This window comes from Colias philodice, chromosome 13 (genome assembly GCF_061535455.1).
Source record: "Colias philodice isolate Cphi_HAF_F1 chromosome 13, ilColPhil1 Martin Lab GWU primary, whole genome shotgun sequence".
NCBI classification, from domain to species: Eukaryota; Metazoa; Arthropoda; class Insecta; order Lepidoptera; family Pieridae; genus Colias; species Colias philodice.
In genome coordinates this window covers 9,457,568-9,474,862 of record NC_143098.1, presented here as the reverse complement: position 1 = coordinate 9,474,862, position 17,295 = coordinate 9,457,568, and the positions used below count along the sequence as shown (strand labels likewise).

General features: G+C 31.6%; 1 protein-coding gene across 1 annotated transcript; it reads right to left on the bottom strand.

The window, feature by feature from the left end:
• Positions 1-2,069: 2,069 nt before the first annotated feature.
• On the bottom strand, positions 2,070-13,414 carry LOC149483600 (membrane-bound alkaline phosphatase-like). The gene is made up of 9 exons (XM_089702981.1): positions 13,310-13,414; positions 8,599-8,678; positions 8,026-8,199; positions 7,003-7,195; positions 5,250-5,413; positions 4,054-4,387; positions 3,494-3,705; positions 2,879-2,987; positions 2,070-2,435 (listed from the first exon to the last, which is right to left on the bottom strand). Exons 1-9 carry the CDS (start codon positions 13,383-13,385, stop codon positions 2,245-2,247), a joined length of 1,533 nt encoding a protein of 510 aa, XP_089559107.1. The 5' UTR covers positions 13,386-13,414; the 3' UTR covers positions 2,070-2,244.
• Between the last annotated feature and the right edge of the window lie 3,881 nt (positions 13,415-17,295).

Sequence of the window (17,295 nt, the reverse complement as noted above, 5' to 3'; positions counted from 1 at the left end):
GAGTGCACAAACTTAGCTCGAAATGTCTTTGGGGGAAATAGACTTATCTTGAAGGCCTGATTAAGGTAACATAAAGTAACTTTATAAATGTGAAAAAATTCACGCGCATTGCGTATATAACACTAATTGATAAACAAGAAAAAAAAAATTCAGTTTATCATTTCATTAGCCGGGAAAAAATTGTCAAATAACTTGTTGAAAACGCAATTTTGCTAGACTGCAGCCTTAATGTTATAAAAATTAATGGCTGAACCGATTTCGTTATTTCTAATGTTCCTTGAAGTGCGAGGATGTTTCTAGGAGAGAAAACGTAAGTACATGTATCACAGACGAAGCCGGGGTGGACCGCTAGGTTTTAGAAAAAGTGGTTTGTCACAAGATTTTAATTAAATATATTACCTATATTTGGTTTCATCGCCATTTTGGTAACTGATTTGTGAGTGCCTTGTCTAATTAGGTATACGGATATGTTTTAATTGTGCATTATAAAATTCATTTCAGGGTAAAATAAATCAGGTGGGTAAATAAAATAAACTGTATAATTTGTTAACTTATGTTTTATTCGACTTAAGTCTATTAGTTAGTTACTTATAATAATAATTAATACAGATCATTTTCTTTCCATACCTACATCATCAATCATTGGTAAAAACTAATACATAGATACTGAAATTATTATCTTATCATTAAATATTAATTTTAATGTCTTACTAGTTAATTACATCAATTGAATCTTAGAAATGTGGCTAGGTTTACTTCTTAACAATAATAATTTAACAAACAATATCATTATGATTCATCGTATTGATTACACAAGAGAAAAGCTACTTTTATAATATTTGTAAAAACTTAAGTAATTTTTATGTAATTTATACAACTATTATAAGATTAATTAATTAAAATCAAAATTTAAATAATTTCCATCAATATTCCAATACAATCACAGACAAATAGCCTAGATTTAAATTGTAGATCCTATATTCAACCTCAACAATAAACAACATATTATTAATAAATAATACTACAAACCTACTAAGTATAGCTAGTTCAATTTCAAAGGCGGTTTCATACGGTCGCAACTCGCAACCCAAATTGAAACAAATATTTTAAAGCAAATTACAAGTATTACCTCATAAATATCCGAATCAGTAAATGTAAAGTTTTATTTAACAGGAAAATTAAAGTGTTTACAATTTGAAAAATAATTGATATTCTGTGCGTCTTCATCCTTCACTTATCTACTACTTATAGTTTAACTAGGGATTCGCTAAGGTCACAAAGATACTGATTAAATTAATATGTAAAAATACGTTTAGGTAAAGATTACAATTCTTAAACTTATTTAAAAATATTGTTTACAATTTCCTAATACAGATTTTCCTATTTCAAAGTATGTGTATCGAATCTCATACAAGTATTTGTGAATTTAAATAAATATCTACACTGAAATTGAAACTGACGTGGATCGTCCAGCAGAATAAAAAAGGAGCAGAAAATTATAAATTTTCATTAAACTTAACGACATAATATTTACAATTGAGACAAAAAAGGTCTGTGTGTCAGCTAGTACGAAGAACATAATATAAATGTGTAACTAATGACATTAACAACAGATTAACTACATGCATAATATCGTTACTTACTTTGTTACAAACTTAATCATTATTATGGTATGAAAAAAATACTACAGGAAATCCATACTAATATTATAAAAGCGAAATGCTCTGTCTGTCTGTCTGTTACTCAATCACGCCTGAACTACTGAACCAATTTGCATGAAATTTGGTAAAGATATATTTTGATACCCGAGAAAGGACATAGGATAGGTTTTATCCCGGGAACTCCTACGGGAACGGGTTTTTCTCTGAAAACGCGGGCGAAGCCGCGGGCGGAAAGCTAGTACCTAATAAATTATTACAATATAATCATCAATCATCATCTACCTAAAAACTTACCTAATAAATTATTACAATATAATCATCAATCATCATCTACCTAAAAACTTACCTAATAAATTATTACAATATAATCATCAATCATCATCTACCTAAAAACTATCTTTACCTCTCTTTCGTTTTCAGTGGCAAAAATTTCTACCTAAAATCTAAAATTTTATTTCCTGAGCCTACATTATACAGCATTATTCTAATACAGTATATCTAATTTCCCCCCCTTCGATTGAGCACAATATCAACAAAAAATTCAATAAATTAATTACACCTATCGATCAAAATATAATGTCTATCATAATTCACACATGGTCAAGCCCGAACCGATGCATGCTGCATACGCTATGGCATGAGGAATGTAGTTCTGTTCATAATTCCCGCTAAAAATATGGGACCAGGGCCCAATAGCGAAGACAGCGACGTCTTCACCCCCGTGGGTCTCCCGGGGTATTGGGACCAGTGATGGGTATGTGTAGTTTAAACTGTCTGAAATTAGAAGAATCCTATGAAATTTCTGATCCTATTTATTTATTTTATCTACTATTACGATTAAAAATGTCTCATGCAACGAATTTTCTTCAATATATTACTATTAATGAATGAGTATTCTTCTTCTACGAATCTATCTTATAAATAATAATGCCTATTTGAGATGAATGAAAATGAAGTAATTATAGTTACTTTGAAAGTAAGAAAAATAATATGGCAATTAAGATGGGAGATGCTTAATACTGATGATAAAATAAATGGGATATACTATTTGGCATGTCAATGTTATCGCCTCAATTAAATCTGGTATAAGCTAATATTTAGCTAGTTATTCAGCAATTGAAGTTATCCGATTCCTTATATTATGTATATTAGATACTTTGAAAAAGCAGTCTCTGCTTAAGGTAAATAACAAGATAAATAGAAGACCAAGGACTTACTCATATCATCTAACATAAGGTTGTGTCTCCTAAAGGATTCGTGGGGTTTATAACCAGGGCCATTTGCGTAACTCAGAGTGGTGTATGGGAGCTCGTCAGAGGCGTTCACCTGGAAAACAAAGATAATAGACTAATATAATAATAGACTAATATATTGAAACGTACACTTACATTGAAATGTTATCTAACATACCTCCTAGGTTATAATGTTCCAGGTTTGTACCAGTTACTTAGTCTAAATGCAATTAAAGATAGATAATATCAATCGGGTTTCTATCCGATATCTGAATAATAAAGTTTAGATATCAATAGAATTAGAATTATTCGAATTAGGTAGTCATAGGACTAATCGTCTTATATTATATTGATTTATTTTTACTTATGGAAGCAAATAAAATCCTTGGTAAGAAGTCCTTGGTAGAAAATAAAATAAAACTGAAACGAAACTGGAAAGCTACTAAAATTCCTTATTAGAGATGGTACGTTTAATAAATCTGTTTACGTCACGTCGATTTACGAAGAACAAACCATAAATATTTCTAACAAACAACAAACATAATGAACAATCTAACAAAAAATTGGCGCCGTACAACATCTGTTTACATACACACTTACCTTATTATTATTAACAAGGCCCAAAATATCAGTGCCCCGTTCACTATAACCACTATACGTCATGGTGTGACTATGGTCTGACGTCACAATGACGAGGGTGTCCTCTGTATTCACCAGGCGGAGGGCCATTTCAACTGCCTTCGCGAATTCTGCTGTTTCATCTAAAGCTTTACGGGCTTTGGTCTCGTGATGAGCTGTATCTATACGACCGCCTGAAATGCCAAATTTAATTGTATGATTAATAGAGTAAATTCTGTAATCTATAAACCAAGTTTGATTTAGTGTGATGAATGAAAATAAGTTAATGGAATAAAAAAGCAATAGTAAGATATATCATTAGTTTGGCAGAAAGGCGAATCAAAGTTAATAATTCACAAATATTCGTAATCGGAAAAAAATATATGACTAGAAAAATAGTAATAATAATAGAGCCTTCCATATCTTTCAAAATTGCTCAATTCTTTCGGGCTCGAAGTTCAGGATCCGATCGATTTTATTAAAAGTATGACGTCTAAACCACATTTACCACATTTTTGCATTATAGCTTAGATAAATCTTACCTTCAACAAATAGGAAGTATCCATTCTTATTTCTAGACAGCAATTCAATAGCTTTCTGTGTCATTTCACTGAGACTTGGATCGTCATCATCAGCTTCTAGATGATATGGCATGTGATCATGTGAAAACAATCCTAGAACACTATTATATTTATCGACATCTAGGTTGTATAATTCTTTTCTGTTCCTTATATACGTGGGTTTGTATCCCAATGATTCCTTTGTAAGCAGCCATTCTCTTATAAGGTTTTTGTTATCACGCCTGTATCCGGGTTGACCTTTGTTATCCTTTTCTGTTTTTGGTATGAAGTTCTTTCGACCGCCTCCAAAGACAACCTGGAATAAGAGAAATGTAAATTACTACATGCGATTGAATAGTCCTTTTAAAAAAAAAAACGTTTACAATATTCTTGACTTAGGATAAAAAAATGGCATTTGCAGCAACAAATATGATGCATTTTTTATATGATATAGTGAATTTTTTTAATAGTACATTTTTTGTAATATCGCACTAAAATTCATTGTGAAATTGGAAAATAATTTGTCGGAAATGTAATGACTAATGAGTGTATCATTCAAAAGCAAAATATTAGAAATGTTGTATTAATATTGAAGGAGCTAAATGCATCGATTAACATCACTTAACATTGAAAACGTTGTGAATGTGTTTTAATTTCCTACTTTACTCCCAGTTTACCTTGCATGTCAATCCGGACGTATAACCAAGATCCGGGACCTGTTGCAGTATTTTATAAGCAGCAGAATATATTATTATAATTAATTGGGAATCCGTTTAACTTTACTGCAGTCGAGACTGGTTTGAAACCTTCACCCAGGAATATGGATTGGTTTATTAAGAGTATTTGATATTTGTCATATTTATGCATTCGATAAAATGTATTAATGCAAAAGTAACACTGCCTTTAACTTACGATATCGCATTTTGCTTTAGTATGGACTGAATTAATTGGGAAATAAAGGCGAGAGGATTAGTGCATGCAATTCAAAATAATATGTATTTTTGTTGAAGAATAATTAGTGATTTTAAAATTTGTTTCCTAAAGTGATCGTGTAAAAGAGTTATTATTGTATGTATTGTATACAAGTTACCACAACTACTGTTTCCTGCACTATTTCTCTCAACTCTACACTCTACAAATCTTCATATTCTATACCAACCAAGGTCAATCAAACTTACATCAACATGACTGCCAACACGGCCTCTCACGAGTTGCGTCGCGATGTCGTCACAGCGCAGGCCTTGCTTCGGCAGGTCAGCGTCTGCCTCCCACCGTCGGTCAGCGGAGTGCGCGTACGCAGATGCCGGCGTCGCGTGCGTGACCCGCGTGGTTGTTACTATACCTGGGGATTTAGTACTTGATTAGATGTGGGATGTTGTAATTTTATATCTATACCTAGTCATAATTTTTTTGTTGCTTAGAATTGTTAGTAGAATAATACAATTAGGTATAGGAGAAATAGATTTTTTTTTAATTATTAGAATCTTAGAACTCATTGATTTTTTCTAGGCAACCCTTAATTCTTGTTAACTGATATAGCTACATATTATAATATTTTAAATTGAAGATTTACATTATTGGTATCAGTTTTTTATATTTATAATATTTAGCTATGATAATCTGCCAGATAAATCGATAGAAATAAGAAAAATAGGTACTTAGTTTAAAGTCTTAATTAAGTACATAATTTGAACTTTTAATTTCTAATACTTCAATATTGGTGCAGATGTCTTGCAAGCATTATGATGTGAATGAAAAAAAACACGTGCTTCATTTCATTATAAAAACACTTCCTGGAAACACTAACGGATGCTCACGTTTTACTTGAATGTCGATTCATGATTGTTTGATTTATAAATTATCAAACAAATAAGCTGAAATCCCAATATGGTAATAATCATTTCTTATAAATAATTTTCTGGCTCTAGTTCATAGAAATCATTACTCTTGACCGAGTTTTCTTTCAATTGTCTAGATTTAGTGTCAAGGAGTTATTTTTATGATCACTTCATGTTTTCTTCTCTCAATTTCAAAATAGATTAATATCGACCTAACAAGAGACCTTTAAAATGTAATCAATGTTAATGTTAATAAGTTGATTCTATTAGGAAAAGTCTGATCAAGATAATGTTGAATTATTACCAAGTAAAAAACTACAACTTAATGTTAATAAAACAATCAAAGGTAAACAATTGGGTCATCTAATAATCTTCATTGTTCATATTAAACTCCAGTCAAAATTTTCTTAAATTTAATGAACTCAAACTCAAACATTTATTCTTTCAATTAGGCTTCTTCCAGAAGCAATTCTCACCTTCACTAGTACCTTATATCTCCGTAAGTATCGTTTACCTTATAAGTTATAGCATGGACGTATAAAAAAAGACGGACGGTATATCGCCTAAACATTGAGTGAAGCCTAGTAATGGCGGCGAAACATCCATGTGTGTGTGCCATGTTGCCATGGCAACAGCTGTGTTGATGACAATGGCGGCTGTATTTTTTTCTATAAATTTTGCCGTAATAATTTTGTCATTAAAACATAAAAGAAATAACTTGCTTCCCTGTGGAATGTAATCCCTTGTGATTTGTTATTTAAAATTGTACTGTTGCGACACCATTTAACCACGCAAGACGGCATTTTAAATATTTTTTGTGAAACAGTGACGCAGTTAATCAGTCGGTAGTTCACGACGTAATGGCGGCCGACTAGCTTACTATGGTGAGAGTGTGTGCGTGTTTATTGTCTTTACACGATCGCTAGCTTACTATGGTGGCTTCACGTTGTTAGTTCGTAATACGGCGTCCGTCTTTTTTTATACGTCCATGAGTTATAGTTACCTAATAGTCATACCTAATGTTACAATACTGAATCACAAGATATATTTGCATCTTCTAAAACATAAGACGAATAATTTACGAAGTTAATACCTGTAGCCTTCCCGGCCTTCTGTGCCCAATCAGTCAAGCCAGTAACAGAATTAGCAGCATTGCGCTGTCCCTCACAGTCCCCTCGTTTGACAGCAGCACTAAGTCCTACAGTCTGACTGTTGGCTTTCACTCCGCTTAAGTAGGCTGTTCCGCTGCAAGCTGAATCTGCTACATTGTGATCTACACAATACGTCTGCAGCAAAGATTTTGTTATGACTATCTTTATATTTAATCTTATGACTAGATGGTATGAATATAGTTGCTTCCCGTTGTCCGTCCCTACGTATTATGAGATCTTGGAAATTAAAATTACTCAACCGATTTGATGCAATTTTTTTTTAGTTGGACGTTTTTAATTAGACTAGATAGGTAGATAGTGATCCAACAGGAAGGTTCATATTATGTACATAATATGCATAATTTTATACATATGCTGGAAGCTGGGGCGGGGTATTAATGCATATTTTAATATCTGTAAGTTGTTCTCGTTTTTTATATGTAGACAAAATTAACAAGCATTTTCAATCTAATGTCGAATTCAAAATTAAATCTTTGCCGTTTAATGCGATCGGAGCCTTATAATGAGTTTGTTTATCGCCTTTTAAGCAAGAGAAATGGATTTCATTTTCTGTTCTGCACGCGTAGAAGAAAATGTCTAATTTTAACCTCAGAAATAGCAATTAGAACCCTAAATCTTTTCGTTTTTATATAGTTTCGATGCCTAAAACTGTTTATATGTCGTTATGAACTACAATATTACTTTTGTGTAGGTAGTAGGTACCTATTATTTATTACCAATGCCAAATTAATCGACAGAAATGATTCAAAAGTATATGTTCAGTTTGTATGTGCCATTAAATGAACGTTTTCTTTCTTTCTTTCTTTCAAAATTATAATTTTAACTTTTTAAATTAATCAGGCACTTTTGCAAGTAAAATTAGTAAGGATGTCATTTTTTTGCTTTATTTTGTGTTATATTAACACAAAATCGAGATAAATTGTCAAATATAAATACTTTATTACCTTAGCTAACCCAGTATGCGGGAACGATTCGAAGCTAAGTTTCACCTCCTCCCCCGTGAGGCCGTACTTCCTGCCCAGGTAGACCCTGGTAGCTGCCAGGGTCGTGATGCTCATACCATCACCAAGGAACAGGATTACGTTCTTGGCTATGTTTTTGTTTTGCGGTTTTGATATCTGAAAGGCGGAACAAGCAAATAGCGGTTTTATTTTAGCTTAAATTACCAGTAGGTGAGTATTTTATGCTAATTTCATTTTTCTACATTGAGTCATATTTATATTTTGGATTTTTTTAAATTAGTTTTAATTTGATAGTAGGTATATTTGGTATGATGATGCTTTATAAAAATAAAAAGCGCATTGATATCGAGAATATAAACACTGTCCAGGGTAACCTTTAAATCATTTATTATGCTAGGAATTGAGAACCTTCCGAAATAAAGCGAATGAATCATGGTAATTTTCTTCGAAAAACTATTAAAATTAAAATAAAGAATACAAGCTTTTAAAATGTTATGGTTTATACCTAGATATTTTAATGATTTTGTTTGATACAAATAAAATTTAAATATTTACCTTTGATCTTAAGGTCCATTGCGCCTGCAGCCTCCAGTGATCTTTGTTTTTCTCGTCAAATGGTGTTTTAGGTACGCCATCTGTAATAATAATTATCAATTTTATTAAGAACTATTTTTAGCTCCTATTGATCTTAGAGTAATGATATATAGCCTTCCTCGATAAATGGGCTATCTAACACCGAAAGAATTTTTCAAATCGGACCAGTAGTTCCTGAGATTAGCGCGTTCAAACAAACAAACAGACTCTTCAGCTTTATAATATTAGTACAGATTGGTTCATAGTTAGGTATTTGAAAAAATATTCTTACAGCAATACTATTTCAACATAATATGTGGTTTAAATAAAAACCATTTGGTTTATTATTTCAATAAAAATTTAATATTTATTCTAAAAATGATATTTCATTTTATTTTTTATATTAATTGTGTAATACATAGTGCAACATAATCCATACTAATATTATAAATGCGAAAGTAACTCTGTCTGTCTGTCTGTTACTCAATCACGCCTTAACTACTGAACCAATTGGCATGAAATTTGGTATAGAGATATTTTGATACCCGACAAAGGACATAGGCTACGTTTTTTCCCGGGAAATAGTATAGGTTTTATCCCGGAAATCCCACGGGAACGGGAACTATGCGCGTTTTTCTTTGACTGCGCGGGCGAAGCTGCGGGTGGAAAGCTAGTTTTATATACAATGTCACGTTTTGAACAAAATATATTTGCCTGTATTAAAATAGTCGTTGTAATATTATCTTCGTAGACTTTTTAATGTTTTTTTATAAAGCCAGAATTCCCTTAAAAAATACAGCACATTAGGGCAAGGTTGTATTGATTAAAAACATGTAATATTGCAAAATGGCTATTTAATTCTCGTTAAGTCATTTGTATAGAAAGGAAACCTTGGCCCAGGCGCCTAGTGTCATTGACACTGGGAAACAATTTCCACATGATATTCATTACGAAGCGAGATATACCTATAGTAAAAAAAGGGATCCCTTTATATAGCCGTTGTTTTACCTTGTCTCTATCTAACACAATATATGAATCTGCTATTATAATGATGCTGTATTTTTTTTACGCTGCAATAGGGGAGCGCTTGGCCACGAATGATGGTAAGCTGAGATGTGGTCTAAGATGGAGCGCGCTTCCCTAGAATGTACCTGTTCACTCTGTATGAAAAGAAAATGCGTCGATAACTTCGGCTGATAACCAAAATAAAACAATGTTCTTATTTAGCAAAAGAGCGTGTGTGCCCTGCACGTGTCAGAAGTGAAACTTCCTTGGCAAGATTCAAAGATATCAAAATCGTCGCCTTTCTCCATTTCGTGACGGTATTTCCATGATACGACCTTGAAATTTTACTCTCAACGCCCCTAAAAAAATTACTTCAAAATTATGCTACGGATTGAGTACATAAATCGAGTATTTCATAATATACATTATGTAATGATATTTCATAAACAATTTATTTTGTTATAAAATACACATAAACATAATCAAGCGGATTAAATAGTTATAAATAATTAAGTAAGTTTAGAAAAATACACATGTATGTATAAGCAAAAATATTGGAAGTAATGTAACTGCATTCATTTCACAATAATTCATTTCTTCTATATTATGACAGATTCGACACAGCATATTATTTAAATTACGCATGAAGATATAAATATTGATTTATATTTTAATGTTATTTAAAATCAATCGCATGTCATAGTTAAAGTGAGATACTTAGTTATAATATTATGGAACCGATAATTATAATAAGGATAAAAATATTATTTAATTATGTGAATTATATAATTACTAGCTGTGCTTCGCGGTTTTACCCGCAGTGTGCTCCTGTTGGTCTTAGCGTGATGATAAATAGCCAGCCTTCCTCATTGAATGGGCTATCTAACACCGAAATAATTTTTCAAATCGGACAAGTAGTTCCTGAGATAAGGTCGTACTAACAAACAAACAAACAAACTCTTCAGCTTAATAATAGATAATTGTCATGTCATTCTAATGCAAACTGTTGTTTAATGTGGACCTAATATTAATCTCACACTCTAGCGATCCGCCCCGGCTTTGCCCATTTTCACATAATATCATAACCTATAGTTAGAATCAGAGTTCTTCCTATAGGTTATGGATGAAGGTTATAGCTTGTAGTATATGTGATCCCTGAGGATCACATATATTACAAGCTGAATCCAACTGTGAAAGAGTTTTTGAAATCGGACGTAGATAATAAGTTCAAACAAACAAACAAACTCTTCAGCTTTACATTATTAGTACAAATAAAAGCGCTTGTGGTATCGGGAAATTATAAATTTTGATTTTGGAGATTCTAAAAGTTTTAGCTTTCATCGAATAAAACTTTATTATTTATTGTTTAACAATATTGAATATCCATTTCCTTCTTTAATTACTTCATTGTACAATGTACATTGTAGGTATATGCAAATTATAACATGTGACTCATGAACTATATGGCCATTTTGCTATTAGTTATCAGTTAGGCGGAAGCTCTTTGTTTAGTTTTTAATCGGATAAGTATTATCAAACATTTTTTGCATTTTTATTATATCATAATAAGTTATTATCTAAGAGAAACTTTTGTGAACTAGTATAGAAGGAAAAACCTAATACCTATTATGTAAAGGTAATTAATAAAGGCAGTGAAAACTAATTGAGACAATTTATGCAACGTTTGAATCAATCAAACAGTCTTGGGTAAAATTTAGGCGAGTTGGGATAGAGGATAGAAGAACACACTCCCAGAGGAGATTTAATATGAAAAAATGTATCTCCGAAATGTTTTTAGGTTATATGAACGTGTAACTTTCGAACGACCTAATTGAATGATTCGAATTTTTTGTGTACGATAGTGCAAAAGTAAGATAAATAATAAAGAAAGAAAAATTCAGCCCGGGGAGAACCTGGATGAACGGCTAGCGTTATTTTATGTTTATACTTAGTCATAACTAGCTTTCCGCCCGCGGCTTCGCCCGCTTTGTCTAAAACATAATAAATTATATACTAAAACCTTCCTTTTGAATCACTCTATCTATTAAAAAAAAACCGCATCAAAATCCGTTGCGTAGTTTTAAAGATTTAAGCATACATAAGGGACATAGGGACAGAGAAAGCGACTTTTTTTTTTACCTTAAACCACCTAATGCCTAGGAAACATTTTGGATAGGCTATATTTTCAGCTGAACAAAATTCGAATCATATTTTAATTTTGCCGTTATGAAAATATTTATAATTCAATCAAATTAAATTCTGAGAATCATTATTGTCTCTTTGTACTGTAGCTTTATTCTCAAAACAAAATGACACAATAAACTTTTGGTTATTTGTACATGAAAGGTCTTTAGTTATTATTGCCTTTTTATTTTAAAAATGTAAGAGCCATTAAATAGAGCAGACAATTAATTCGCATTTTTATGCTTTAATATCATCCAAAATGAAAGAAAACATGTATTAGAAGAATAACAGATAACTTAAACAATATGCAACTATTTACATATATAGCTGTTGTAGTTTCTGTAATGATCTCGATCCCAAACGCTCTATATAATATATCCCTATATCTATACTATCTTCACGACCCAGTTTATCCATTAATTTAATTAGCTTCGAGCTATTATCCTAATCCAGGTAGATAAATGTTACCAAAAATCGATAAAACTATTCAGCCGTTCTTTGTAAGTAAAAAATTTATTTTATGGTCGCTGTACAAGGGTAAAGTAAACGGTACAGTAAAGCTGTGGAGTACTACTATCCTACCTACTATCCTAATATAGCATTGGTAGAGAAGAGAACTAAAATCTCTACTAAAACTGGTAGAGTACTGGGAACTGGTAGAGTAGTATGCTAGTTCACTCTACCGATTACTCTATCCGTGTACAGCAGCCATAACAAGCTATAAATTTAAAAGATTATTCATAATATTGAATGCAACGAAAATTATATTGACAACTAGCTGCGCTCCGTGGTTTCACCCGCATGGCTCCGCTCCTGTGATAGCGTGATGATGGCTATCTAACACGAATTTTTCAAATTGGACCAGTAGTTCCTGAGATTAGCGCGTTCAAACAAACAAACTCTTCAGCATTATAATATATAATATTATATATATTGTAGTATAGTATAGATTTATAAGATATAGAATGGCATTCATCATCAACCTAATAAAATACATAAGACGTTCTCCTGGCAGTTTGATTAAGGTCTCATACCTTTCATCTAGACTATAATATTATAATATTATACCTACACTACTTTATGCTTTATGAACCAGTTTAGTGCAAAATGTACACATACATTAATGTGTTTATGAACCAATTAAAGCTGATTAAAAATAAATATTGTATAAAGATTAAGTTTTCTTCGTTTGCCTCCAATTTTTGTCTATTTGTTACATTTTTTGAGACAAATATTCTATCATAATTGTTTATTTCTTGCTTAATCAAAAATTAAATAAAAAACTTCATTTGTTTATTTTATAAAACCCGTTTTCCTTGGTCACGGCATCAGGCCTGAACGGGTGGACCGATTTCAAAAATTCTTTTTTTATTATATTCTCTGAAGTACGAGGATGGTTCTTATGTAGAGAAAACGTAAATATGTACCACGGGCGAAGCTGGGGCGGACCGCTAGTTTTTAATATAATAAAGCAGCATAATAAGCTTTTAAAGAAAGTACTTACTTTTATTATTAACACTTCTTGATTTTACGTAAACACAAAAAATTAAAACAAAAATCAGAGAAAACCTCATTTTCATCACTTTTAACTATAAATGTTATTTTATTTATTTATTGAATTATCATTATTATTTGTTTATTTAATAAATATAACAAATAATTAATTATTATACAAGAAGTTTATTCTACTGCGGTCGACATAATACTAGTCATATTGCTCTTTCATATCTCTTAATAATGCAATTTCGGTGGCACAGAGAAACGCATGGAGTTGTCATTGAACATACAATTATGTTTTTATAATTACCTTACTAACAGTACACAATGTAGAATTTGTTTGTGGACGTGATGGTACGTGCTAAGTTTTTTTAAACATGAATATCCTTGAAATTATAACTGTATATAATATTATAGTAGCCAATCAATTTCTTTAATAGTTAAATGAAAATATGTAAAGATAACATTTTGTTTAAATAATATTGTGGACCGTCAAAGTAATGCATGTTTAAAAATCATAAAAAATAACGAGAATTTAGTCACGCCATCATTCATTTGATTTAATTTAAACACTTCTTTCGTAATGTTTTCGAAAGCAAACATTAAAATATTATTCGTGGAAAACTCTACCTACCAATATTTTGTTACCAGTTATTTTAGAAAACAGTATATCAAAGCTTTTCATAAGTCATCCATAAAAGCCCACTACTTTTAATATTTGTAAGTGTAGCTTAATCTGTTAAGTTAGTGTTAATATTATTCCTTGTCAGGAAAATATTTCTGCTACATTTTTATTAAATGCATAATACTACTCTATGTATTTTTATTCCATTTCAGTATAAAGTTGAGAACCAACCTGTGTAAGATTCCTTAAAATCTGAATAATAATAATCTTTTATTTCAACAAATTTGCTGAACTAATTTCGGTGAATACATGCTATTGTCACATACGAATTTAAATATAAATAAAATTTAAGAATAGATACTTATTCAAATGTATTCCACACACACAGTCTCTATAATAACTTTAAATATCACAAGTTAAAGCGATTTTTTTTTGAGAAGCACATTTGAAAATTGTTTCTTTATATATTTGACTGAAAGCCAGTTATTATAACTTCTGAACAGGGCGTCTGCATACATTTTGTGTAGAAAATGTGTCTGCTAAAAATATCGAGGTATATACTTAAATACAAAAATATATATATATAGCTATGATCTTAACCCTTGGCATGCCTGGTGGGCATAAGTTACACTCTATGCCTGGTGGGTCTCTCAGACCCCGATTTTAAAATGGTATTTTTTTCTATAAATTTTATTATGTAAGGTGATTTAATGATTCAAGACGCATGCTTAAAGGGCAAAAAAGAGATAGTAATAAAAATCACATTAGAAATTAATCAACTTTATTAAAATATTTGAAATTAAACTTTAACTCACATTTTTAAGCAACATTTCGTGACTATACCTTTGTTAACATATGATTAGTATCAAAAGTAATGAGATCATAATCAGACTTTAATCCAATGTAGGGCACTATCATATACTTAATCTAAATAATAAAATAATTAGTCTTCATCACTTGCATTTACACTTTGTAAAGCTTTGGTTTGGTAACACTTTGCGCATGGAAAAATCGAGTGGTCAAGACAAATGTGACAACTAATTGTCTCACAAATGTACTAATGGATGGACAGAGGCACCTCCATTTCAGTATCCGAAGAGGTGGAGCCTGCATCATTTTCTTCCTCCTCAATCAAATGCAACTAAGTCTTCCTCATCCAACTCTTAGAACATTAAACTAGCTATATCCTCGTCTGTTAGTTGTTTATTCATGATTAAACTGAAAAAAACAATAAAATAGGATAATGTAATGTACAAACTAATATTATTTAACGCCAAATTCCAATATTTATAAAAAAAAAGAAAAATAAATACTTACAAAATAAAGTCACGCCGTATGCCTGGTGGGGTCTGTGGGACCCGCACGCACTTTAAGCACATCCTTTTACGCTCGTAGCTCGCCTCGGGCTGAGGAAGTGGGCGGAGGGCATTCCGCGGTTAGTAACGGCCAGCTACTAAAAACGGTGAGGCGCGAAATTCAAATTTAAACGAACTACAACGGTTCGCGCGTTGGTGTGGGTCTGACAGACCCTACCAGGCATGCCAAGGGTTAAGTACCTATATCTACAGACGAACGTAGAACCATCGTATTTTTATGGAAGTCGGTTAAAAATAATAATGTTATATGACAATGAATATAAAAGTTAAAAAAAGTTAAATATCAGCGAATGGAAAAACCGCCCTTAAAGTTCAAACTGCTATTACTTTTAAAGAATATAACCAATTCAGGATCCATGAACCTATATTTAAAAACACAAGAGAAATGAACATAATATTATAGCGAAAAAATAAATATTTATATACTAGTTACTAGATTTCTGCCCGCGGTTTCGCCCGCGTTTTCAAAGATACACCCGGGATAAAACCACATAAAACCTATCCCATGTGTTAATCGAAGTTACCCACCCCTATATGTGTGCTAAATTTAATTGTAATCGGTTCAGTAGTATTAGCGTGAAAGAGTAACAATCATACATATACATCCATCCTCACAAACTTTCGTATTTATAATATTAAAAAGCAGGAAAGGATTGTCTTAAATATCTCTTTCAATTTTTGTTAGATACAGGAAAAACTTCATTAACTTTACCGGCAAATAAACGAGGCTATGAAACCAACCGGGGAGATACCTAGTATTGTAACACATTATGTGTAAATAAAACCTATACATAGGGATAACGCAACGAATAATAATTTTGACATTTATTCCTTATTTTTTTTCTCAAATCATCTAGATTGTTTCGGCTTGTGATTGTTCATCTAGAATGTATGGTATAATGAAAGTAATTATAATAAAATGTTATGTCTGTATTATTTTTATTATTTCCTCAATCCATTTCAGCACTTGCTTATTTAACATACTAGGTACAATAACCTATCTCTGTTACAACTTCGTTGCAAATCATAATACATATCTAATTATTAATTTTACTTTTTACATGCTTTTTACGGCAGATTTTTAAACGGGGGCAATTTATATTAATTGTCTATTGAATGTTGAGATTAGTAATAACAAAGAAGTTAGCTTTTTTTCTTAAAAGTTTTTTTTTCTAGTTTAAATGCAATGCAACAAAATGTTAATGTCAAACATTCCTCATATCAGAACTACTATAAAATCCTACGTATGAGAATAGTTTCTTTGAATTTTATAAATTGACCAACACCAATAATAAATTTATAACTCCAGATCTGCTGTACTTTAAATTTTTTGTAAGTTGTCCAATATTACAAGCAAAATAGGGATTTGTGAGTGACACTTTTCCGTGGGTATGATTGTAGTTCCAGAGAAAAACCAAATACCTAGTATGAATAAGGTGGGAGATTCCCTATTTATTAACATACGTAATAAAATGTTTATTATATTACTATAAAATTGTGTTATGTATGAACAGTCACGTAAGCTTTATGTACTGTTTGATGCGGAAGGAAAGATGTGGTAGGTTATTCTTTCCTCTTTAGCGCCTTTTTTGATGCTGGATCTTATTCTGATCAACATTATTTATGACTAACTAGCATTCCGCCTGCGGCTTCGCCCGCGTTTTCAAAAAAAAACCCGCATAGTTCCCGTTCCCGTGGGATTTCCGGGATAAAACCTAGCCTATGTCACTCAGAAATGATGTAGCTTTCCAACAGTGAAAGAATTTTTCAAATCTGCCAAGTAGTTTCGGAGCCTATTCAATTCATACAAACAAACAAACAAACAAAAAATCAAACCTTTCCTCTTTATAATATTTGTATAGATGAGTTCTGATACATTCTTCATTTGTTATATTTTTGAAGTGAAAACTTCTTTAGCGGCGTTGAGCACTTTTTCTGTAATGGGTATAAAATCTTAAACTCGCGTCAGGACACGTGACCTGATCGAAAAAG

Bases quoted from the DNA above. Each gene is read 5' to 3' on its own strand.
- LOC149483600 (XM_089702981.1), bottom strand. From the start codon at position 13,385: ATGAAAATGAGGTTTTCTCTGATTTTTGTTTTAATTTTTTGTGTTTAC. The intron at 3,706-4,053 runs GTAAGATTTATC...TTGGCATTTCAG, and splicing joins ATACTTCCTATTTGTTGAAG to GCGGTCGTATAGATACAGCT. The intron at 2,436-2,878 runs GTAAGTCCTTGG...TTCTAATTTCAG, and splicing joins CCTTATGTTAGATGATATGA to ACAGTTTAAACTACACATAC.